At 42.3% G+C, this 24,376-nt stretch overlaps 1 protein-coding gene across 2 annotated transcripts in view; it reads right to left on the reverse strand.

Moving 5' to 3' along the window:
- ITGA6 (integrin subunit alpha 6) overlaps positions 1-24,376 on the reverse strand; it is a 76,809-nt gene that overhangs the window by 11,081 nt on the left and 41,352 nt on the right. For both annotated transcript variants that reach the window (XM_019459672.2, XM_019459680.2), the window contains exons 5-23: positions 22,563-22,694; positions 19,312-19,522; positions 18,384-18,577; positions 18,149-18,237; positions 17,332-17,450; positions 14,403-14,501; positions 13,889-13,950; positions 9,706-9,866; positions 9,174-9,317; positions 7,457-7,572; positions 7,144-7,333; positions 6,972-7,055; positions 6,795-6,874; positions 6,568-6,645; positions 6,379-6,481; positions 4,915-5,088; positions 3,290-3,388; positions 3,079-3,189; positions 2,881-2,979 (exon numbers count right to left, since the gene is read on the reverse strand). In XM_019459672.2, coding sequence (XP_019315217.1) covers positions 2,881-2,979; positions 3,079-3,189; positions 3,290-3,388; positions 4,915-5,088; positions 6,379-6,481; positions 6,568-6,645; positions 6,795-6,874; positions 6,972-7,055; positions 7,144-7,333; positions 7,457-7,572; positions 9,174-9,317; positions 9,706-9,866; positions 13,889-13,950; positions 14,403-14,501; positions 17,332-17,450; positions 18,149-18,237; positions 18,384-18,577; positions 19,312-19,522; positions 22,563-22,694 — 2,345 coding nt within the window. The remainder of the gene's footprint in view (positions 1-2,880; positions 2,980-3,078; positions 3,190-3,289; positions 3,389-4,914; positions 5,089-6,378; positions 6,482-6,567; positions 6,646-6,794; positions 6,875-6,971; positions 7,056-7,143; positions 7,334-7,456; positions 7,573-9,173; positions 9,318-9,705; positions 9,867-13,888; positions 13,951-14,402; positions 14,502-17,331; positions 17,451-18,148; positions 18,238-18,383; positions 18,578-19,311; positions 19,523-22,562; positions 22,695-24,376) is intronic.

Raw genomic sequence — 24,376 nt, forward strand, 5'->3', positions numbered from 1 at the left:
GAGAAAGGCATCCTGACACTTGAATTAAGCTCACATCTTTAGGCCCAGGAAAAGTACACCTAAATACTAAAGAAAATACTAAAGAAACATGTAGATGGATATCTGAGCTGCTGTATCTCAGAAATCAGAGTCAACAGAAGACGTACCAGAAGACTAGAGATAAGAAAATGTCTTCATTTTCAAAAGAAATGCACTCTAGATACAAAACAGTAATACATTCACAAATCCACCCATTATTAAATAACCAAGGAGGGTCACAGCAGACTCCACTTCCCATTAGCATGCACGAGTTCTCCAAGCCCTTACATGAAATGCCCCAGAGAACCTCACTTTCATTTGTGACCCAGCCACTAGACTGGGTACCAGCACCCTAGTCCCATCATCTTCCAGAAAACAAGAGCACTTGATGGGGGCCTGTGAGCCCAAGGTCTGGTCTCACGTCACATGGCGGTCCTGTGACCTGAGGGAGAGACAACCTTCCTTGGATTGTTTTCTCATGGGAATCTGACATCTGGAGACTTACTGGGAAGCAGGCGTTACAGAGTCAAAGAGAATAGGAGCCCTGAAACCAGAGACTTATAGGTTTCAACTCAGGATCCCAACTGTGCCTGCTTCCTTTTTTGGTAAAATGGGTAAATCTACCTTGTCATTCTTCTGAGGTTTAAATGACTGTACATAGGTAAAATGTCTAGTAAATTGTAGACATTTTATTAATGTTTTATGATGTTTATCCATCCCCTCTAAAGTGTTGTTTCTTTTTCCAGCTCTGAAAACTCAGTGATTCTCAGGGTTACTGGTTGTTTTTTTTTTAAGTGTTTATTTTATTTTGAGAGAGAGTGCACACAAGCAGGAGTGGGAGAGAGAGGAGCGAGATTCCCAAGCAGTCTCTGCACTGTCAGCACAGAGACCACTGCAGTGCTCGAACTCCCAAACCAGCAGTTCATGACCTGAGCCGAAACCAAAAGGCAGACGCTTACCAACTGAGCCACCCTGAGGTGCCCCTCAGGCTTACTGATTTAAAGTTCTAGCAAGCTATCGCAGCTGCCTCCAGTCAGGATAGAGAAGGGCTTCTCAGGAAGGTTATGGCTCCACTGACCGTCCTCTATGATGCCTTATTGATAAGAGGTAGAAAGGTGGGCTGGAATAACATGCAAAGATAATCTAAGGCCAGGGTGACGTATGTCCTGGTGAGCCTAGGACAGTCCTAATTTATATCCCTTGTCCCAGCATCCTGCCCAGTTTAGCATTTGCCCCAGACAAAAAGACAAATGTGTTCTAGTTTGGATGATAGGTTTTAACAGCTAAAAATCAATGTATTCAGAAACGAGTGCTCAGGAGAGCTCACTGCTGGCTCAAAGGACTGAAGCCAAAACACTTCTATAGGCACATCAGTAGATCAGTTTAAGAATGGTAAGTCACAATCTTTTTCTCAGTCTCTTGTAAAACATCCTGGTCTATGACATGCAGTCACTGTATCTTGAGAGCATGACAGAAGCCCCTGTGGGCTACAGACCCCCACAAGGAACCCTTTCCACTGTGCCCCTGAAGCCACTGCTCCCAGTCCCGTGAAGCATTTTTCTCAATTGCCTGAGGCCAGAGAAGGCATGCCTCTCAGCTTTGAAAAAGATAAAACCTTGCAGGCATAGAACACTACCAGGGCAAATGATCAAGACTCAGAACTACTCTGTGAACTGAAATGACAGACCACAAGCAAATCACATAAAACGTAAGGACACATTTAAAGGCATGCATTTAGGGGCATCTGGGGGGCTCCGCCAGTTAAGCTTCTGACTTCGGCTCAGGTCACGATCTCGCACTTGGTAGGTTTGAGCCCCGCGTCAGGCTCTGTGCTAACAGCTCAGAGCCTGCAGCCGGCTTTAGACTCTGTGTCTCCCTCTCTCTCTGCCCCTAACCCACTTGCACTCTGTCTCTGTCTCTCAAAAATAAATAAACGTTAAAAAATATTAAAAGGAATACATTTAGATTTTTAAAAATTGCTCAAGGACAGGATATGGGAGCTATAGCTTGACGGCACATTCTTTTGAAAACACCGGGAAGTTTCAGCAGAACATAAACCGTAGCCACTAGAAATGCAAACAGTCTCCCATGTTCACCACAAGACCAAGTTTTAGGCTGACAGAAGCGTGGGGCCGAGGTGTCTGGAGTTCGGGGCCTCAGGGTGAGGCGAACCAGGCAGACAGCAGGTCCACACTCTGCCCATGTGGGAGTCACACTGCCGGACCAGCGCCAGCCCAGGAGGAGAGGGCCTGGCATGACGGGTAACTGAAGAGGTGGATGCTTCGCTCTGAACGGAAGGAAAGGCATGTCCAAGGGGCATCTCCGTTTCCTTCAGTTATTCCAAAGGCTGCTACGTGGCTAAGAGAGAGGGCTCATTTGGGACTTGTGCCAAGGTGCATAACCAGGGACCGATTTTATAAGATTCACCTCTGGATTCACATGTAAAGAGATCTTTTCCAATAACTGCAGCTGGCCACACGTGCCATGAGCTGCTCCATAAAGTGGTGGTGACCCATCAGCAGGGACACTCCCAGCGATGACTACGGCATCAGGGATGGTCTAAGACTTGGGGTTTCTACAGAGGTGGGAGGTGCACCCATTCTTTCACGGGGCTAATAGCTCTCCAATCTGCCACGTGCACTGCAGAACTAGATGACCCCAGAGGTACTTCTTTTTCCAATGATTCTATTAAAATACAGCTTGGGGTGGCAGCACCTTAAAGCATCATCTGACTTCTCCTAAAGGAGGGGTCACGGTGCTGTAAGCGAAATGAGTGCCACAGTAGCATGTCCTCAGGCTGGGGCACAGGGCAGAGACAGAGTGATTTTCTCCGAGTTCAGGCAAGACAGGGGGACCTCTCACCTGAGTGCCTGCGTGTGGCAGTTTGATATTCTCAGCAGCGGCAGCGACATCAATGGAAGCCCGGACGAGAATGTCCAGGTAGTTCATTTTGGAATATTCCTGTTTGGAGACAAAGTTAGCAAATGCATTAAGGAAGTGAGAGATGTCCTAAGAAACAGCAAATGACTTGCAGGGGACAGCCTCACGGCAGGACCAAACCTCTAGAAATGTGCTGTTCCATAACCTCGAGCGAAGGACAACAGAGGCCTTGCTGTCCAGCCCTCGCAGCGGACAGCTTATGTTCACACAGTTCACGTTCATGCTGCAATTCTGGACAGGACACAAGAGGGGCAGTTAAAATCCAACAGTACAGGGAAGACCTTCCCGCCACCATCTGTCAAACAGTCCCAGCTCTTGAAAAAATACTTACAAGGGTCTGATATTTTCTTTCAGCAAATAAAGAAAATTTTCTGCCATCATCTGTCTGTTTTTCAGCAATTTCCCGTTTCCTTCTTGAGTTGTGAGACTCCTGAAAAGAAATTATATCCAAACTAGTTCTACTTAATGTAATTCTTTGTCCCTAGCATACAAACCCTTGAGCCCTCCCTCCCAAATAACGCCAAATTCACGTAATCAGCAATTAACATCTGCCCGTCTCCTGTCATCAAAGGCACAGAAATAATTTAAGTGTAAAATCCACAAATGTTCCGATCTCATTGCGAGTTTATTGACTAAGGTCATTTATTCCCACTCTGACTTCAAAACTCAGGCAAAGAAAAAGAGGCTTTCTATGTTCTTCTGTCTCCTCACCAGACTGAGTACCCTGAGTTCAGGCATCAGATTTCATTGCTTTATCTTTAGCACCCAGCTCAGTAACTAATGTATGGTACAAAATCAGCACATCTTGAATAAATAAATGACACTGAAGAACAAGGAAAAAAGCAAAAGAACTAGTCAGTGACTTATTCAAAGTAGAGTACTGAAAAGTAAGCCATGTAAGAATTCTGTTTCAAAATAGCATTTTCCTTAAGACAGGATTAAGAGTAATGGGCCATCTTGGGTTTCTTTTTTTTTTTTTAATTTTATTTTAGAGAGAGAGTGATCTGGGGAGAGGGACACAGAGGGAGAGAGACAGAATCTTAAGCAGGCTCCACTCTCAGCGCACAGCCCAACATGAGGCTCGATCTCACAACCCTGGGATCATGACCTGAGCCATAATCAAGAGACGCTCAACTAACTGAACCACCCAGGCACCCCTGGACCATCTTGTTTTTCAAAGTTGATGAACAGAGGATACTTCTATAAGCCACCAACTGTTCACACTAGTCATACCCGAGTCACTTTACAACTTAAAAGAAATAGACATGCAATAACAAAGCAGATCCTCCAACTGGAGCATAGATGATAAACCCGTTATGTGCACCAGTACTGAGCAGTTAAGAACATAGGCTCTGAAAACAGGCGGAGCTGAGCTTGAATGCAGAATCTGCCTCTTAGCTGCCGAGCTGATTCTTAAAACGTTAATCTCTCTGAACCTCAGTTTCCTCATCTATGAAGTGGTAGGGATAAAAAAAAATTCCTTAAAGGAAGGGAATGAAATGAGAAAAAGCAAATAAAATGCTTAGCACAGTGTCTGAGACACAATAAAGACTCGATTAAGTATTTACTATTTTAAAAAATAAGAATGAAAGCTCTGAAGGTCACTTGCTAAGGTGCTAATATCCTTTGTAATGAGTTTGGTTCTCCCGGGAGTTAACACTGGCTGGCCAACCCCCAGAAGCATATCCTAGTCCTCTTTATAGGTCATACTGGGCTGCAAAACTCCAGGAAGCATCATTTCCTTCAACAAGTGCTGAATGACCCTGCCATAACGATCACTAATCAGCAGCAACCCTCAGCCTGACTTGGATACTCAACTGTAACAGAGAAACTGACACCAGAGAAAAAGTCAACATGCCACTATGTCAGTTTCCTAAGGAAAAAGATGATTTTCCCCTCAAAGGTTAGCTTCCCTATTTACAGCGATGGAGACAGGAGATAAATCCATCAACATACCTTTAGTTTCAGGGAGTTTATTTCACTTTGCGGCTCACAAGCTATCTTTTCCAAGCCTTTAGATTCTACTTTCACCAAATAAAGCAACCATTTGCCATTGCTAATTTCTTTTGGCCACTGGATATTCAAGGTTGCTGTGCCGAGGTTTTTAAGAGGTTTACCCAAGTTAATAACCTGTTAGAAAATAATACGTATTATATATCTCAGTGTAATTCTCTCAACATAAAATTAAGTAGCAGCTCCTGTTGCCAAGGGGAAAAAAAAAAACCCCAAAATATCTGGCATAATCCTACAGTGAAAGTATAGGCTCCAAAAATTGAGACTACCGATATGGGGTCCAAAACAGAGATTGATGCCTAGAAAAGGTAAAGAGAAATGATTGCTCATTCCCACCCAGGAACTAGCGTGTACAACAGCATCTGTGGTGCAGATACGCCACACCCTCAACACACTCAGGGGAAGTCACCAATAACCTGCTTCTGGGAAGCCCCTCCCACTGTAAACATGAAGCAGCCTCTGTCCTCTACTACCCAGGGGAGGCTTGGGTAACAATGCAGAGTCTGAGTAAAAACCATTATGACAGCCGTGAATCAGGAGTCCAAGCTGGGGACACAGTAACTTCCCGCAGCAGAAGCCGAAATAGGCACGAGTTCTCTGTCTGTGCGCGGGGACAGCTGCGGAGCCCAGAGACGTGGCTCTCAGCCACCCCTGCGCAGGCATCATCACGGCCACCGCCATCACCTGTCGCAGCTGTGTCTATGATGCTGAGACACACACACACACACAACAGAATTCAACCCCTTCATCCTGCTGGGGCCAGGGGTGGGCACATTCTTGCCATCTCAGACCCAAATCCACGGATGAGGTATGAGCCACCTCTGTCCTACGCGTTTCTGTTCATCCAACCAGACTTAGAGGCACTGTGTGACTCCTATTTTGAAATGCTTCAGAGCAATCAGTAGTCTTCCTTACTGGCACTGGGCTTGTGAAATGTTAGGGAACATTAGCCACACACAGTAAGAAAGATGTCCTTATGGTGGAGGAAGAAATGAGTCATAACACAATCTAAAGCCAGATATGAAGTACTTTGAGATTTTTGTTTTACAGACAGACTCTGGGGAGGGGCGAGGCGTTCCTTGGTCTCTACACCACTTACACATTAAAACTCTCTAATAGGAAAATGGCCAAACTGAACTGGATTTTCAAAGTCCTATGTTGAATAGACGGTTGTGTTCTTCATTGTGGAGGATAAAACTTTTACCGTAAGCCAGTCTGTTGCTTAAAAATTGGTGAACTCACTTTTAACAGAGCATTTATCATGCTTATTTATTAATATTGCTTAATATTGATATTACATACTAAAATCCATATCCACATTTATTAAAATTACATCACATATCACCATATATAGTATATGTTAGCTTTTAGTATATATAATACGGAAGACCAACTGCTTCAACTCACCCTGAACTCATACTCTATTAAACTTCCCACCTCATCTTCAGATTTCATAGCTTGCTCACCAACAACTGTTCCTCCAAAATACACCTGGGAAGGTTTAGCAACTCTGTTAAATTAAAAAACACCAGTTTTAGCAGGATTGTAAACGGTTCTTTTAAACACTGATTTGTTATGCTAAACACAAACACTTACCCAGAGACCGATAAAAGCAGTTCAATAACCACTTTTGCTGTAGCTGTAATTGAAGCCAAATTATCTTGATTGCTTGTTCTGAAAATGAAAAGGAAACAATAGGGTTTCATTTTAACCGTCAGTTTTCTCATTACAATTACACTTCTTTTAGGAGTTCGAGCAGAGCTGGTTCTTTGGCTGTGCTTTCATGAAATAATTCTGAATGGAAAGGTTGAAGAAACGCTTACGTTTCCAGCTTCAGATTAATATCCAGATCTGTCGTGTCAAAGGTAACCTCAGTTGTACTTAAAATCAAATAAAAAGTCACCTAAACAAATAGAAAGACATGTTACCAGAGATCAAGCATGTCAACACTGTAATGGCACATAAAATAGTACAATACAGTATGTAAAGGCATCACCTACACTGGAATTTCTTTTAAAAGGATTTCCAAGTTCACAGTCTGCTTGTGAGCCGTTCTGATTGGCAACACAACTCAACTGTTTCTCCTGTAACAAAAAAACACGAGATCACAATGCATTCACTTGCCGCACAGCTCTGGGTGTTTCCTCCTCACAGCTCTCCAAAAACACTTACAGGGAAAGCCCTCAATTCTCTGTAGGCCGAGTAAGTCAGAGTGTCCGGAAAAGTTGCAATGAGTTTAGCTTCATGAGCGTCATCGCCGTCTTTTGTGGGGTTCCTTGGATTGGAAGGGCTGTTTGTCACTGTGATTTCTAAAGCAATGTCCTTCTGGTCTTTTAGAACTAGTTCTGGGACACCTTTTTGACTATTAAAAAAACAATGCAAAAAACAAACACAAAAAACAAGAAAAATGACAGAGCCCTCAGTACATTTTCAGTAACCCACTGCAAAGCAGTCATTTTTGCTAGGATGACAGAGCGATTCTTACATTGGTAAATAAGAAAATTTGTCTTGATTTCCTTCCCGGGTACAAAATTTATATTCTAGTTTAAGGTTGCTGTTACATACATTGTCGGCTCCACATCCCTCTTTTAAGAAGTGCACCTGTAGGAAAACAAAACCATTGTAATTTATGCCATTTAGGACCCTCAACAGTGACTGGCTGTTTCCGCACAGTCCTTTCCCTGTGTGACAGTTACCACAGCACAAGCTTCAAAGGTACTTTGCCATGCATCCAACGCCCACTCTGGGCTTTAACAGAACCACGCTTTAAGAACACTTTGGCCATGGCATTGAGGTGTAGTAAAGAGCGTGAGCCCTGCAGCCACACAGGTCCATGTTCAATCCTGGCTCTGCCACTCACTTAGCCATGTGGCTTGGGGGAAGTCACTTAACCTTTCAGAGGCTAAGTTTCACCTTAGGTAATATGGGGATACCACCACCCTACTTGCTAGGGATACTGTAAGAATTACCAACGATAATGATGATGCTAACACACGACTACATATTTTAACTCAATCCTCACAACAGACTTAGGAGGATATTGTTATGGGCTCCACTGTACAAATGAGGAAACAGAGTTTAAGATCAGGAAAGCAAATGTACAGTGCTAACGAGTGCTCAAGAATCACACTGATAAACAGGAAAACAGTCTCCCTGCCTGTTATGTTTAACTGGACTACAGAGCTAGGAATAGACACAAGAAATATTCACGTGATGATAACATCCAAAGTCTACGAAAAAGTGTACGGTAGTGTAAGGAACCACACTTTGTGACAATGAAGACTGGCAACGTGTAGACTGAAGCAGGTCTCCCTGCTGAAAGGCTTCACCCGTGGGCCACCAGAACCAAGAGCCTCAGAGTGGATGCTCCAGCACCAACTGGAGTACGACAGCAAGTGCACAATGACAGACCAAGATCCCACAGCTCTCCAGCCTAACCCTGTATGGCCACCACTCTAAGCCCTAACAAATAGACCCCACCTCATATGAGGCATATGGCAAGCCACGTTAATTTTTCTTCCCAAGATTACATAGGCTAGGCTACATTAGCCACTAGATGACTATTTTATGGCTAATCTTTTTCTGCCTTGCTGAATTGTTATATGCCTTGACTTTTTTTGAGTTTATTTATGTATTTATTTTTTGAGAGAGAGAGAGAGAGAGAGCACGTGCATGTGCGAGCAAGCTCAGGGGGAGGGGCGGAGAATCCCAAGCAGGCTCAACAGGGCTCGAACCCATGAACCGTGAGATCAATGACTGGAGTGGAAACCAAGAGACGCTTAACCAACTGAGCCACCCAGGTGCCCCTGTGGTGCTTGATTTTAATGTTCAGACTAGCAAGTTTGTTTTCTACATTTTAATGTTCTCAATGGTAAAACGCAATGTATTTTTCTTTGTACATACGGCTACAAGAGAAACTTGAAGCGAGAGTAAGTTCTGCCAGTTATAGTCTCAGTAAGTTCCAGTGGCCAAAAATTATTCAGAACAATACTCTGGTTCCAAATTGTATTCCATATGTTTCTATTCTCACTATTAATTTTGGAAACAAATCTCAACCAAACTTTGCATATATTAAAAAGCTTTACTTAATACAAAGGAATAGATTTTAAAGCAAATCACTAGTCATACTGCCTTCAAAGACATGTGATGTAACATAATAACACGGCAAAAGCTTTGGCCATACAAAAATCAGGAAGACTTACATCTCTATGAACTGTCTTGGGTTCGTTTGAATTCAGAATCGGAAGAATTTCTGGAAGTGAATTCACTCTCCTCCGTGTGGTTGGCTCCTGGATCTCTACTGAAGCAGTTATGGGAATGGGGCGTAGTTTATCTCTGATATTTTCCTGAAAAGTATGCAGAGTTAAGCATGGTGTCAATGTTCCTGGGCAAACAATGATTTCCTTTTTTATTATTTTTTATTTTGTTATTATTTTTTAAAGACAGAGAGAACACAAGTGGGGAAGGGGCAGAGAGAGAGGAAGACACAGAATCCGAAGCAGGCTCCAGGCTCTGAGCTGTCAGCACAGAGCCCAATGCAGAGTCGAACCCCTGAATCATGAGGTCTCTACCTGAGCTGAAGTCGGACACTTCACCAGCTGAGCCCTAAGCACCCGCAATGCTTTCTTTCGTACTGAATAATAAGCCGCTCGCATAAATTTCAGAAATCTACATATGCCACCATAAAACCCAATTTCTGTGCTAACAGCAGACGTGACTGTCTGTGGGCCTCACCTGCAGCCAGAGGGTCTCCTCCATGCACGCACTCTGCTTCTGCCTGTTCAGAGTTAGCTCTTGAGTATACTTGGGCTCAGAGCCTTGGTTTCGAAACTGAACTCTTGATGACAGCCCAGATTTTCTTCTCTCCTTTTCCGCCTCAAGTGTACCCAAAATGGCTAGATAAAATGAACAAAATCATATGAACTTTAAATGCATCCACGTACAGTTCAGCCAGAAGTATGGGGAGTTCCCTTTTGCGTTTAGTTCCTTGCAGAAGAATACTTTTCCCATTGCCCTTGTTGCTCCTCATATTTCCTGATAACGTACATTTTGACTGATTTATGGTGTTTCAAATCAAGCTGTCCTTTCCTGCCCACTGCTGTTAACAGTTTATTTGAAGTTAAATTTCCATTGAGCCACCTGGGGGAGCTCGAGAATAAGTCAAAACCTCTGAGCAGCATCCAAGGATTTCCGGCTAAATTTCAACAACTCCTAGAGAACTAAATATAATGGGGGATCCAACACTCCTTAAAGGCAGACACTGATTCCCATTCAGCTGTCTGTTGCTTATGTGGTTCCATGTCTGCATATTAACAAAAGGTCTCTGAACCAGGTCTCCTCAGGTCTGTTGGGAATTCAGAACCTCAAGCCCCAGCCAGACCTAGTTAACCAGAATCTGCATTTTAACAGGACCATCAGGTGGTTCCTACACATGTTAAAGTTTAAGATGCACTGATAAAATGTTGTCCAAATGGGAATAATCGATATTAGAGAAGTCTTTTAATAGGAGACTTTTCACTTAAAAGAATTAAAAGATAAAACATATTCCTTTTAGAAGCTAGAGGGCCCAGGTACTGTATCTCCCACAACCAAAGTTTCCAACCTCCTCGAAGGCACATTCTGTTCCTGATTATCTGTACCAATGGAGCTCAGAGGGCAAGCCAGGATTTGGACGATCAAAATCTCATTTCTTGACCTCAGAATGCATTCTCTGCTGGTTTGCTTGATGTAGCTACTGTGTTTCTTTATGGGACAATATTTAAATAGCTTACATTCATTCATTAATCACTCACTAACCATCAGGCGGAGAAGAAAACCAAAGTGTGTACAGGGCCACAGAAGGCAGCCTCAAGAAACAAAACAAAACAAAACAAAACAAAACTTCTCCAGAAAATGTAGAAAATGAACCACCCATGTTCTAATATTCATGCTGGAGTTCAGAAGAGGCCTCAAAGAGCATCTATTTTAATACCCTTTTCTTGCAGATGAAGAAATGGGACACCCAGAGAGGTAGGAGACTGGCCCAGGATCATACAGTGAGGGACAGAGGCAGCTCCAGCTTCTAAGTCTCTGTCACAAACACACAAGACAACTGCTTCATGAAGGCCTCTTAGATGTCCAGGTTCCCACTTCCTCTAGGCCTCTGCTTCAGTCACTCTCTTCTTCTGCCAGCTGGGCCCCCTTCCCTCTCCACTTCCCCCTGACTGCCTGGCTAACTCGACTCCTCCTTCAGATCTCAGCGTGGACATCAGTTCCTCCAGGAAGACTTTCCCGGCCTCTCCAGGGGGATCCGACAGTATTCTATTTCCCCAGCCAGTGCACTTAGCTACTGTGCTGTGATCGCCCAACCGTCTTCCCCAGGCAAAAGCGTACACAGGGACCACATCGGTCTGCCCGCCACTGTGTTCCCCAGCAACAGGACAACACCTGATGTAAGTATGATTTTTAGAACAGACGAACGGAAGCGGGAGTGACTGGTACAACACCAACATGCACACCGATGCACACACAGGCATGTGCACAAACAACGTGACGTTATTCTTATGCCGAAACAATAGCCAGTCGGATGTGTGAGACCAAAATTTAGAAACACTGACACTTTCAATAATAATTTCTGCCAAATGGAATGCGCCTCCATTTTAGCCTTGTAGCCTTGACATCATCCATTTATCAATGACCTGTTAACTTCACAATGAACCAGATGAAGGCTCACATGCTGAGTGCCCCTCACAGCAAAAGTAGGGGAGGGTGTGGGTGCATTAAAACCGTTTATCTACCAGGCCCACTCTAACCTTCCCCAACCCTCCAGACAGTTCACATCATCTTAAAATCCTTGCAGGCCACCTTTGCTGCCCTTTTGAGGGGCAAGCCAAGTAGAATACTCATTAAGGCTCAATTATAAATATCTGTATGTATGGAACACCGCATCTGAGGACTATGGAGTTAAAATAGCCTGATCAAACAATAAGCTCGCATTCTCAGACACTGGGAACAGATCTGAGATATATCAACTCCTATAGCTTTGTGGAAGTTCTATTTGATTTAGAATTACAGGAAGTACAGGAAATGAAAAACAGGGTCCCTCTAAATGTCTTCACAGAAAAAAGTTCTATCCATATTAGGCCATCGGTAAACACCTGGCTAATGGAGTTGTTCATAAACACTTGGTTAATGGAGTAGTTACTGAATATGAATTGCATACACAGGGCATCAACTGCTGCACGAGAGCTAGAATGAAGTTCGTGACTGTATAGAAATGTTTGATGTGGGAGGAGACGGGGAGTTCTTGAGGAGGTTTCACGTCTGTGGTCAGAGATGTATGGGAAAATGACTGACTGACTGAGAAAGATGTCTCCCCATTTCCTCTCCTCCTCTAGTCAGAGAATTGCAATTTCTCCTGGTCTCTCTAGTCTACTCCAAACCCAGAGGTAAAACGCCCGTTATCCAAACAGACAAGTGTGAGGTACTGCATTTGGGTAAAAATAACACAAAAGATACTGAAAGGATGAGGGGGTGTGAGAGACCATAGAAGATGTTTTCTTCTCAGTGGGCGCTACGCAAAGAATCGTTTCCAGTACTGACTAAAATACCAGCCACGTCAAAAGGCAAAGGGCACAGCCACAGCAAGCACACTTCAGGCAAGGTCTGCAGATCCCAGCGAGAGAGGCTATGGCGGCAGACAGCCCAGAAGAGGGGCCTAAAGAGATCAGGGAGGTAAAGAAACTGCCTGAGGATGGCTCAAAATATGGAAAGACGGAGGCTTAACATACAAAAAGGGGGCCTATGACACTGTGAGCTGGGTGGAGACAGACATGTTTGCCAAATCCTGGGACATCATAAGGGATATACCGTTAATAAAGAAACGGAGTAATACTTTAGGTAACAAGGAGGAAACTTAAGAAAGCTCATTAGCTCCAGTAAAAACTGAACGCCACCCTGTCCCTTCAGAAAGCTGCCCCTGGTGGCATACTACGCCCTCACCACAGGCCTCTGGGACTACCGCCTGACCCAGGATGGAGGTCACCATCACTCTTTGTACCTGCTCTTTGGGAAATGGTTTTCTTTCAATTCCCGTGCCCCCGTCTTGCCTCTGGAGCTGCAGCAGGTGGCTTACACCTGAAAACTCATGGCTGTTACTAAAACATAGCACAGAACTCTAACTCCTGTTAGAGTACCATTAGCCTTGTCTAATCCTGGGGCAGAAATCCTGTTTGGATTGTAGGGAAAGGGAGCACAATAATACCTTGTAAATGACAAACAGCTTTCACCACAGCATCTCCTTTGCTCTCACCACAATCCTCTGTAGTAATTCTATTACAGGCATTTTTCTTACTGACAGGAAAATGCAAACTCAAATGTTAAGAGACTTGCTCTGTGCGGCAGGGTCGGCCAGCCTTGGAGCTGGAACCAGGAACAGAGCCCAGGGCTCTGAATTCTCAAGACCGGCCTTCCAGCCTTGCAGGAATCTGCACTCAGGGACACAGCGTGGGTGTTCCAGGCCATGGAGGCCTCTGGGAGGGGACAAGGGAGTGAAAAGGAGCTAAGGCGGCAATTCTGTGCAATGCTCAGGCTGTGGCTCTCACTCTTCTCTAACCACCCCCCACCACCTCACAGCCACAAAACCAATTTTCCACATGGCTCTTCAAAGGCAGAAATGGAGGAAACAGTTGTGGTAGCAAATGACTGCTCTCCCAAGGCATCCTGTCCTAAACCATCTGCTCTGGAAAATCCAAATGAGGACCAAATGGAGTGTTATTCCCTCCTGATTAAAGAGAAGACAACAGATACACTGAACTCCGTAAACACGAATTTATGAACCCAGCTTGGCCACTGCAGTTTTTATTTTTCCGTTATTTATGCAGAACTTTCACCCTGGCAGATAGAAAATACAGAATTTTTAAATGTACTGGGTACTCACATATCGAAGGATTGTAACCTGTGGGTTTGGCAGTATATTCAAAACAGGCCTTCACCTGGAGGCTGTATAAAATCAAACACATATTCCTTAAAAGATCCATTACTACAGCAGAAAAAAAACCCATGTTCCCCAACTCTCAAATACCCCACTGCCCATTGATGAGTAAAATGTTATATATTCACTTGAGAATCCCTGTCCCCTTTGCCCATTTCTGTCTACCCTTGCCTATGGCTCCCCAGGGCAGTCGGGTCATCATAAAGCAGGGCTGTGAAACTGAGGAGGTCATGGGTACCTGGGTGGCTCAGTCGGTTAAGCGTCCGACTCTTAATTTTGGCTGAGGTCATATCTCACAGTTCGTGAGATCAAGCCCCACATCAGGTTCAGCTTGGGATTGTTTCTCTCCCTCTCTGCCTCTCCCCTGCTCATGCTCACTCTTAAAATTAAGAAACTTAAAAAAACAAAAAACAAAAACACAACACTAAGGAGGTTACATACACAAAGCCAAAGCTCTCACCATATCCCACTAGGTGCCCCACAGAACATTTTCTGGCGGAGATCAATCGTGTTCGGTGTTACGGTGAGGGTTTTCTGAATATTAATCACAGGCCGGGACCTGAAAACAAAGGAATAAAAAAACACAGGCTTAGCCTTTTGCTACCTTGAGTGGGAGATGAATTTACATGCTATCAGCTGCCTACAACATCTTAAAAACCAGAAGGGGAAAAAAATGTTCCCCACTGCCAAAGAAAATAACAGATACCACTGAAAACCTGATGACAAAATTTTTTTTAAGTTTTAAACATAACATTTTATAATTATAAAATGTTTTATAGTTTTAGCAGAGTTTTTAAATGGTAAGTAATATGTGTGATATGTAAAAGTTCTAGAATTTTCAGGTAAGTGTTAGGTCTCTGTCCCCATCCAAACCCCCAAGTGGCCTGGTATGTATGTCCTTCCAGAAACCTATTTGGTCTTTGTGTTTCTGTTAAAAATATTACCTAAAGTTAAATATAGAAACATACATATGCTTTTCTTCAATGGGAGCTTTACTTGCTTCTTGTTCTGAATGTTGCTTTTTCTAACATTTTAGAGGCCTTCTCCTATCTATCCATAGATCTAGTTTACGGTTTCTCACAGCTGGTGGTGTTGCTCTGTCCCCACACAACATCATTTATTTAACCAGTCCCTAATGGGTAGACATTTGATGCTGTTTTTAGGCTTCCGGCTCTGACAAACATCCTTGTACCTGCTTCTCGGCACATGTTTGAATTTACCTGTAGGATAAACTCCTAGTGGAACTTCTGAGTCAAAGAATATGGACATGTTTTAAATTTGCCAAAATACGTTCAAAAAGGTTAAAACCCCATACACACCCAACCCCTGGGATGCAATCAGGGTTTCTACATACATGAATTGTATTATTACAGGCAATCCTTAGCTCTCGGATATCCATCGTAAAACACTTGCCCTTCCTTGCTCCCATCCCCAGACTCAAGCCTTTGTCCTCTTGCCACCAGAATGGATCACAACTTTTCTGCCCCAACAGTATCTCTGTAAGCAGAAACTTCAAGCCCTTTGCCTTTTTTCTGCCCTGCCTTAACCCCAACCTCGCAAATGCTCAAGAAGCTGTAATCTCACACCTTTGGTCCTTCTCACCATATGAGAACATCCTTGCTCTCCCTTCCATCTTCTCCCCTACTCCCCACAGCCAGTGGGGTCACCCCCAGCCCACATCCTGAGCTCTGCCGCAGGTACAAGAAATCCAACTAGACGGTGGCTGGGAGTGTAAGTGGATGGGGAGACAGACTCCTCGCATCTCCATCACTCCTCAGCCAGAACTCAGAATGGGTTCCATGGTTTTATTACCACATGGATCCAGTTAGACTGACTTCAGCAGTCTTCTGGTAACCTAGCCGTCTTGGGTAAGATGTTTGATAAGCATTCCAAATCCCTTACAGGTAGCTGGAACTTCTGGACTCCATCTATCGGTAGGCTAGAAAAGGCATGAGAACATTCGTGGGCAAGGTGGAAGCCTATATAAAAGAACAAATGCTGCCCACATTCTCATTTGTAGATTTCCTTTTATCTCAATTATTTACCTTTCTATTGTTATTTCAGACAGTGCTGGTTTCTAAGATGCTAGATATATTTCTAATTAAATTCTAGATATATTTCTAATTAAAGTTTTGAGAGCATATTTAAGAGACAAAAATCCACAAAATCTTATAACCAATTGCTACAGATGCAAGAGTATTTCATGTAGAATAGTATTAAAGCTTTAATGTGACATAAATATCAGAAGGATATATTTTAACATACCTTCTGCCTAAAACATTTTTATTTGTTAAAGTTTATTTATTTATTTTGTAATGTTTATTATTTATTTTTGAGAGAGAGAGAAAGAGCATGAGCAGGGGAAGGGCAGAGAGAGAGGGAGACACAGAATCGGAAGCAGGCTCCAGGCTCCGAGCTGTCAGCCCAGAGCCCGACCCGAGGCTCGAACTCACAGATTGCAAGATCATGACCTGAGCCAAAGTCAGATGCTCAACCGAGCCACCCAGGTGACCCGAAATAAATGATTTTTAATGCTGATTCCCAGCAGTGAAAAGGGGGACTCAAGCAAAGGTGATGGGCAAACTACTGTAGCCCTTCTGGAGGTCATTTTGGTGAATCTGAATCCAAAGTCTGAAAACACATATGCCCTTTGACTTTTGAAATTCACTTTTAGGAATTTATCATAAGGAAATAATGCAGGACATGAACAAAAGTCAAGATTTTACCAGCTTTGTGTATCATCAAAAACAAACCTGGAAAGCAACATAAATATCCAATGACAGTATGGCGGTTCTTAACTAAATTAGGACCCAGCCATGTGATGCCTTATAGGCAGCCATAAACTTCATTTCAGAAAAGTGCTCAACGAAAGGGGAAAAAACACCTGTACATTATAAACTCGCTTACATGGAAGAAGTCCACTAATGCATTACAAACTGACAAAAGCAGGTTAAAAACAATATGTACATTATGATCTCGGTTTTGTAAAATATACATGTCTGTTCATAGCAAACAAAGGACTAAAAGGATGTAAACCAAGATTTTAGAGCTTACTAATGGATATTAAATACAGGGGATGCTTATTTCCTCCCTTATAAGCTTTGTCCTGTCAAATTTTATGTTTCAGTTTTTACCAAAATATAAGGTTTTAAAAATATTTATGAAGTAGAATTTTCACCAATTCTGACTTTTTCCTCAATTCAAAATTAGCAAGATTTTACAAAACATGTCTTGTCACATTGTTATACCACTGTCAAAAGAAAAATCTTCAAAATTCATACAAGCTTTTGACTTTGAAATTCAGGTATTACAATTTTCAATTAAAAGGGTCAAAATCTGAGTGTAACCAGATTACTGAACATGCTTCACTGAAGTCAGAGATCGCATACCTGAACACAGTTACTGAGTCTGAGAGTGAACCAACAGCAACATCAGGGTAGGAATTTCTATCAAGGTCCATATTTCCAGCAATTGAATATCCAAAATAAGGTGTTTTACCCTCGAGAATCTGAAATGAACAAGGCATCAGGATGAACGACTGGCCCACCAAAACGAGCTTCTCTGTGCTTTCAAAAAGCCACATGGTTTCTTTTAAACTGAAGTTCAAGAGTTCGCTTATAAATGATACTAAATTATAAATGAGTTATAACTAAGTCTACATGTTATCCAACACTTTATATATTTTATTTCATAAAAGTCATCTGATTTACATTGTATCTCAAAGGTTTTGAGACAAGTTTTGATGAGCTTCTTTACTATATACCAAACAAACCTCTCTGCCTGCTCTCCAAATGTCTTATTCTTCTCAAAAGCAATTTTTAATTTTTGGAGTCTCAATTCTCCATGTAATCACAATCATCTATTTCACTTGCCCCATTTTTACCTCCATTTAGTATGCTACTAAAGGAAAGATATCATATTTCCATCTATTTGTGCTGTCCCGGCAAAATCATCTTTTCCTTTGTATTACTTCAACTCGTAATTTATCTAAGAAATTTTACAATTTAAATAAGCACATCTACATCATTGCATTTGTATCTATTTCCAAGCTATCTTCTAACGGTACATTTTTTAACTACAAAATTCACACTATTATAGATTTGTAAATAAAACATGAGTAGCACGAAAATGCACATAAACCCAAATGCCCTATTACAAGGCAAAAAGCTAAGACCCTTATTGTAGAAATCCAGGCTGTCTGGTTACCTGTGTTGGCTTGGTGTTTATTCCATTTGGGGATCCGTGATAGATAAAAACCTTTCCCAGATCATCATAGGGAGCTCCAACGGCAATATCTGTTGAGGACATCACATTTCAACAAACGCTACATTTTAAAAACGTCCCAATACAACATTTCAAAATATGATGCCATAAGCACTCACCATCTTAGACAATCAATCTACCTAGGAGCAGCATAACTGTTTCACAATCTGTTACCTACCTTGGTAGCCATCTTGATTAATGTCACCAATATTTTTTACTGCAATACCAAACATGGAATCTTTGGTTCCATTGAGACGAATTGGCTTCACATTATTCCACCTGCCTTGCTGGTTAATGTAAACATACACCGCACCTCCGACCTCTCCATCTCTATCAAAATACTGTGGGGCTCCAATAACTATATCTTGCCACCTAAAAATACAACGAGGGATAAAACAACCATCAGCTAAAATACCAGCAAGCTCACGGAGAATACCTCCAGCCCAGGTATTAGGGACACAGAGATAGGATGTGGCAAGGGTCTCAAATCTGGAATTCATTTCTCATCAATTAAAACATTTTAAGGTATTTTTATGTAATGTTTAGGTAACATACTGCTTAGGCATGTAAATGTTTATGCTTAGGTAAAACATTTTACATGGTAGCCCATAATAAATGCCCAAAGAAAAATATCAAAGAACCTGAAGACAGTCCCCAAGTTAGAACGAGAGTGCACAGACTCCCCTCCACCCACCACCCAGAATGGCACCACCAGCCATAACTATTACTCTGTCCCCAATCCAATCCCTACTTTCAAAAGGACATCCTAGATGCTCTGACAGCCCCTGAAGAAATCACAGAAGAACGATGTAGGTGTCATTTTTCAAGTTAACTTTTTTCCCCCCAAATTTTAATTCTCACAGACCCAAAACGTGAGTTTTGATCTGAAAACTGAAAACTGAAATGTAATCCTACACCATGGGGAGGGCAATGAAGGTCTGCTGCCAAAATACAAGTGACGAAGATGTGACAGGATAGTAAAAACCTGGTAGCAAAAACACTCTTTGGAATCCACTAACCTGAAAGGATGGCTCTTCTCAAGACCTAAAGAAGCCAAACAACCAACGATTTCTTGGCAAGCGTAAAATAACCTAAGACCCTCTTACCCATCTTTGTTAAGGTCCACCACTGCCACGTCATAGCCGAATGAAGATGCCAGACCCTCCCCGTCGAAAATGTGCTCAGGGAGAAGATGTGCAGACTTCATGTCTCTTTTCAGCAAAACCACAGCTCCGCTGTGGTTGGCTCTTGGAGCACCGGACACGAAAGTGAGCTCATCTTTAGAAACAATGCCCTTTCCTGAGTCCAGAGAAAAGCCTAGAAACACAAAATAACAGTTCACATCACCCCGTATTTCAGGAGGTATCTACCATTGGTAACTCCATCACTACCTTTTCCTCTGGCTTCCAACCCGCTCCTTCTGAGCCTCTCTACCAGCTCATCACATTTACAACACGAAAGAGTTACAGAGGTAAGAGGTCTGACTCAAGTACAAAGAAGTAGGCTACTTCATTGCTCTCTCAGGAAATATATTAAGACTTTTAAAGGAAACCACCTATGCTATTTAACATCTGTGTAACTTGAATCATGAAGCATTCATGCATCTGAAGAAGCTGCTCAAACCCCATTTTAATACTGGAACTGTGGGCCAAAGGAGGTCAAGCTAGATACTAAATTATCACGGGAAAGGATACACAGAGATACAACCAGACACAGCATACCTGAGTGCATGTTACAGGGCTCTGCTATAATGTAATGATTAGTAATCTCCTTGGTAATCAGGCAAGAACAAATGCTAACATCATTCGTATACCACAGGCAACATTTCAGTGTTTTGAACCAACTTGATTCTTGGACACAAACATGCAAACAAGACCATGACTGGTGAGATATAGTATTTGAGAACCCAGTATAAACAATAGAGGTGAGCAAGCTGTCATTGATGACAATTACATACTTGTTCGGAGGGCAGAACGTGTGAGACACCTGATTATAAAGCATCAGGTAGGATGTCAGATAACAGACTGAGATCTGGTAGCAAGTGAGTGTAAACGCCTCCATCAAAATCACTCGCATTAAGCAAATCTTGCTATGTAAAGGTGAGGCGGATGCAGAATGGTGTAAGCTCCCCCTTTTTAGTGGGATTTATAAAAAGCTTCACCACTACTGTTGTAGTTCTCAAATTGTGAAGTTTGAGTGGCAAAATACGATGAGCTCCAAGTTTAGAAAACGGTGATGCAACTGAATCCAGCTCTGAAAACCATCCAGGAGCAGAGCCTCAACAGTGGCATGATCTCATGTGTGTGCTCCACTTAAAGGAAATAAAAAATAAAAAGATGGATGCTCTGTATGGACCAAAAAAAATTTCTCAAATGACCATGACTAAGACAATTTATTTGTCATCTCAGAGGTCACAAACCTAGGTAGCTATTCATCATCACATCAGGGGACACGTTGGACCGCTCCCTGGGAGGCTGTGTTTTGTAAACAAACTGATCAGGATCTGCGTAGGAAACGCTGGTCAAAAACAGCAGGCCTGGACACGTGCACGGAACGGAAGAGATTGAAGGGAAAAGCAATTACGCTCTGTAAGAGGCACGAGAGCTTCGGCCGCTCCAGCCGGACGATGAGGCCACCAGGCCACCACCGCATCTAGCAAGACACCCTCTTTGCCAGCTTCCCGAACCCCAAGCTGATCATTTTATTCCTTAAAACCACGGACTCGTTGAAATGACAGAGGCACAGACAGCACGGACAACAAAACATGTAAGGACACAAACTTGACTGTTTCCCCCGCGAGACACCCACATTGGAGGAAATCCATTCATCAAAGTGGCAAATGTGCTTAATAAAAAGTGCTGAATCCTTTCAGATGCTCCAATAGCATCTATGTTTACAAAAATCCATGGGCATCTATCTTAAAGACTAGACCACTGGTTTCTTGACCGTGAAGTCAAATTTTCATTTACAATTAAATACTTCTCTCTCTCTCAAAAATAAACATTAAAAAATTAAAATTAAGTACATCTCGTCACAAATAACCCCTAAGTAACACGCTTGATTGGACAGCACATATATACCGGCATCCTTTCCTGTCCTGCGAAGCCATGGACGTGGTGGCACTCATGCAATCCAGCCGCTTCCCACCCTGACCCTGTCACTCCCATGAAACTTTCTCTCCTAGGCTGAGGGATCAGTAACTGTGTGGCCTTAGACTAAGAAATTAATCTTCCTAAGATAGACTTTTTTCATCATCAAAAGAGGGATAATCATACTTATTTTATAATGTTTTTGGGAAGGTCACGTAAGACCTGTAAGGTAGTAAATATAGCACATGACTTAGAGCACACGATCCACACTTAACAAGTGGTAAATTTAATTTTGCTCTGCTCTCTTGTATGCTTTCACATCAAATTTTTAATTTTGGGGCAGGAAGGAATGTCTGTAAAGTTGTTTTTTTCCCCTAAATTAACAGGATCATTCATGTATATGTACATAATTAGGCCATCTTAAGAATCTGTTTACTAACACATTGATAACAACTATTCTTTGTGTTTACTTATCTTCCATTGTTCCAGTAACATCTCTAGCACAGGGGGACTTTAAAAAAAAAATAGGTTACTATTTAGGTTTAGGAGATTTTTTTACATTTTTTTCAAGAAATGTGCAGTAATTATTCTTTATGTCAACTCATACCAAGAATTAAAGCTTTTAAAAGCCTTTGTGTAATTACCATAATGCACACGAATGATTTAGGACGCCCATTAGTAATGCAGACAAGCCTGAGGAGTTAGGGAACTGGCACTTAGACACGATCTGGGTGTCCTCCAGCAGTCCTGCCCAGCTTCCGCTGGAAAGCTGCCGTGCCACCCGCCAGGGGTCCCGTGACATGGGGGCCCCGATCCAGAAGCCGGGCCAACCCTGGAAGATCGACAGTCACAAAGGAAGGACGCGGAGGTTTTGACCCGCCACTGCAGAGTAACTTCATAAACGGAGCTCTCAAGAGTATCTCTAGAAAGAGGATATGGCGCAGCTGACTGATAACATCCATGCATTTTTTTTCCCCGCTGCATGAACAGCCTGTTTCAGGTTACAGAGGCCGATGCTAGCCCAAGAGATGGGCTTGAATGCAAGAGGTTTCCCATCTTGAGGGAGCCCAGGTCAGAAGGGAAGGGTCCCAGGCACCAGTCAGGTTACCTCAGGATCACCAAAGCTTAAACCCGACTGCCCATCAAAGCAGCCACAGGCCCCTGGTCCCGCCTGGCCCGTCCTCAGCCTCCAAGTCCAGGTCCAGGGAGGGCGCTGTCACACTGAGGCATCTGAAAAGACAGGCACGCCAAGCTACGCTTGTTCCTACCTAAGTAACTGTTAGCAGGAACAGGAACTAGACTTTCGTCATGGTCAGTCTCTCCACCAACTTCGTAAGGCCCATCTTCAAAGATGTTCATGTCAAAAAAAGTGTTATTCTTTTGCTCTACGCGAACAATGCCTACAGGAATGAAATGGCAAAAACAAAAAAAAAAAAACAAAAAAAACAACAACAACAAAAAACAATGAAGATGAAAACAAAATCAAAGAGATGGTTCCTAATAAACATGCCTCGTGTTATCACTGTAGTATAGGAAGAAAAGTCTAGAGGAAGAAAAGGCAAAGGAAAGGGGGCTTTTGAAGTCATTAAAGTTTAAAAAATCATGTTCATGTGAATTTTTACAAAGAAATTTGTTCTAGTTATTAAAAAAAATGCACCATGCATTTTTAGGAATTATCTTTACAATGCCACCAACTAGATGGAAAATGGAATGTTTACTTAACTAAACCTACAGAAAATAACTTTTTAAAAGCTATAGGAGCCTGATGTAGCAATCCTATACCAATTTACCTACTTTACTATAGTGTAAAAGTGAAATGTTTTGATCCTTTCTCCAAATCATTTTAATGTGATGGAGGAGACTGGATTTCATCTTTCTAAAATTTTCACAATTAACAATTAAGAATTAAGAAAATTTCATACAGTAAACCTATTACATGACTTTTTAAAAATGGTAACATTTCAGGCCACCTGGATGGCTCAGTCAATTGAGCATCTGACTCTTGATTTTGGCTCGGGTCATGATCCCAGGGTCGTAGAATCGAGCCCCTCATCAGGCTCTGTGCTGAGCGTAGAGGCTCCTTGAGATTCTCCCTCTCTCCCTCTGCCCCTCCCCTGCTCGCATGTACTCTAAAATTAAATAAATAAATAAATAAATAACGTTTTAAGTCAGGGTTTATAAAGCATATAAGACATGTTTCCCATAAATACATATATATACATAATTGGTGGGTGTTTTTGTTATTTTACTATGTATGGCATCTCTTCTTGCTACAATAGAACTATTTCTAAATTCAATGTGTTACTTTCATTAGGTCAGTATAAACTTACAAATACCATCATGTTGGGGGTGGGGAGGCCAAAGGAGATTACTCCCAAAGGTTAACATGGATGATATAAAGAGGAAGGTGCCCTCGAGGATTATTTCTAATAGGAATTCAAACTTGAGCAGGGAGCAGGGGGAGGGGGGGTGGCATCTGGGTGGTTCAATCAGTTAAGCATCTGACTTTCGCTCAGGTCATGATCTCGAGGTTCATGATATGAGTCCTGCATCAGGTTCTGTGTTGACAGCTCAGAGCCTGGAGCCTGCTTCAGATTCTGTGTCTTCCTCTCTCTCTGCCTCTCCCCAGCTCACACATTGTCTCTCTCTCAAAAATAAATAAAAACATCCAAAAAATTTTTTTAAAAAGGAATTCAAACTTGGGAGGTTTTTAAAATGCATCTCCTAAGTGTTTCCTAACTTAGTGAAAATGTTATAACATAGGATTTATTTTAATAAAAAGAAGTCTTATGTCTAAATCATATACATTTTTCTTCATTATGCATTAGAGTTAATTGTCCTTTATAACATACTGGTTTTCTATGCCTGCCTAATTTCTTCAGAAAAGTTAAACTTTATATAGGAGCTGACCAGGTTCATCCAGTCAAAACTGAGGACCGTTCTCCCTTCCCTCCCTCCGTCTCCTTTTACCTATATCACAATCATCATTAAACGATACCACTAAACAACTTTCCTGTAAATTATCTAAAATTATCATCTCAAAATTCCCCTAGTTCATCTACCCTTCTAACTCTTCTGCTTT

The sequence above is a fragment of the Panthera pardus genome, unplaced genomic scaffold, assembly GCF_024362965.1.
Source record: "Panthera pardus isolate Hobbes unplaced genomic scaffold, ASM2436296v1 HiC_scaffold_10, whole genome shotgun sequence".
NCBI classification, from domain to species: Eukaryota; Metazoa; Chordata; class Mammalia; order Carnivora; family Felidae; genus Panthera; species Panthera pardus.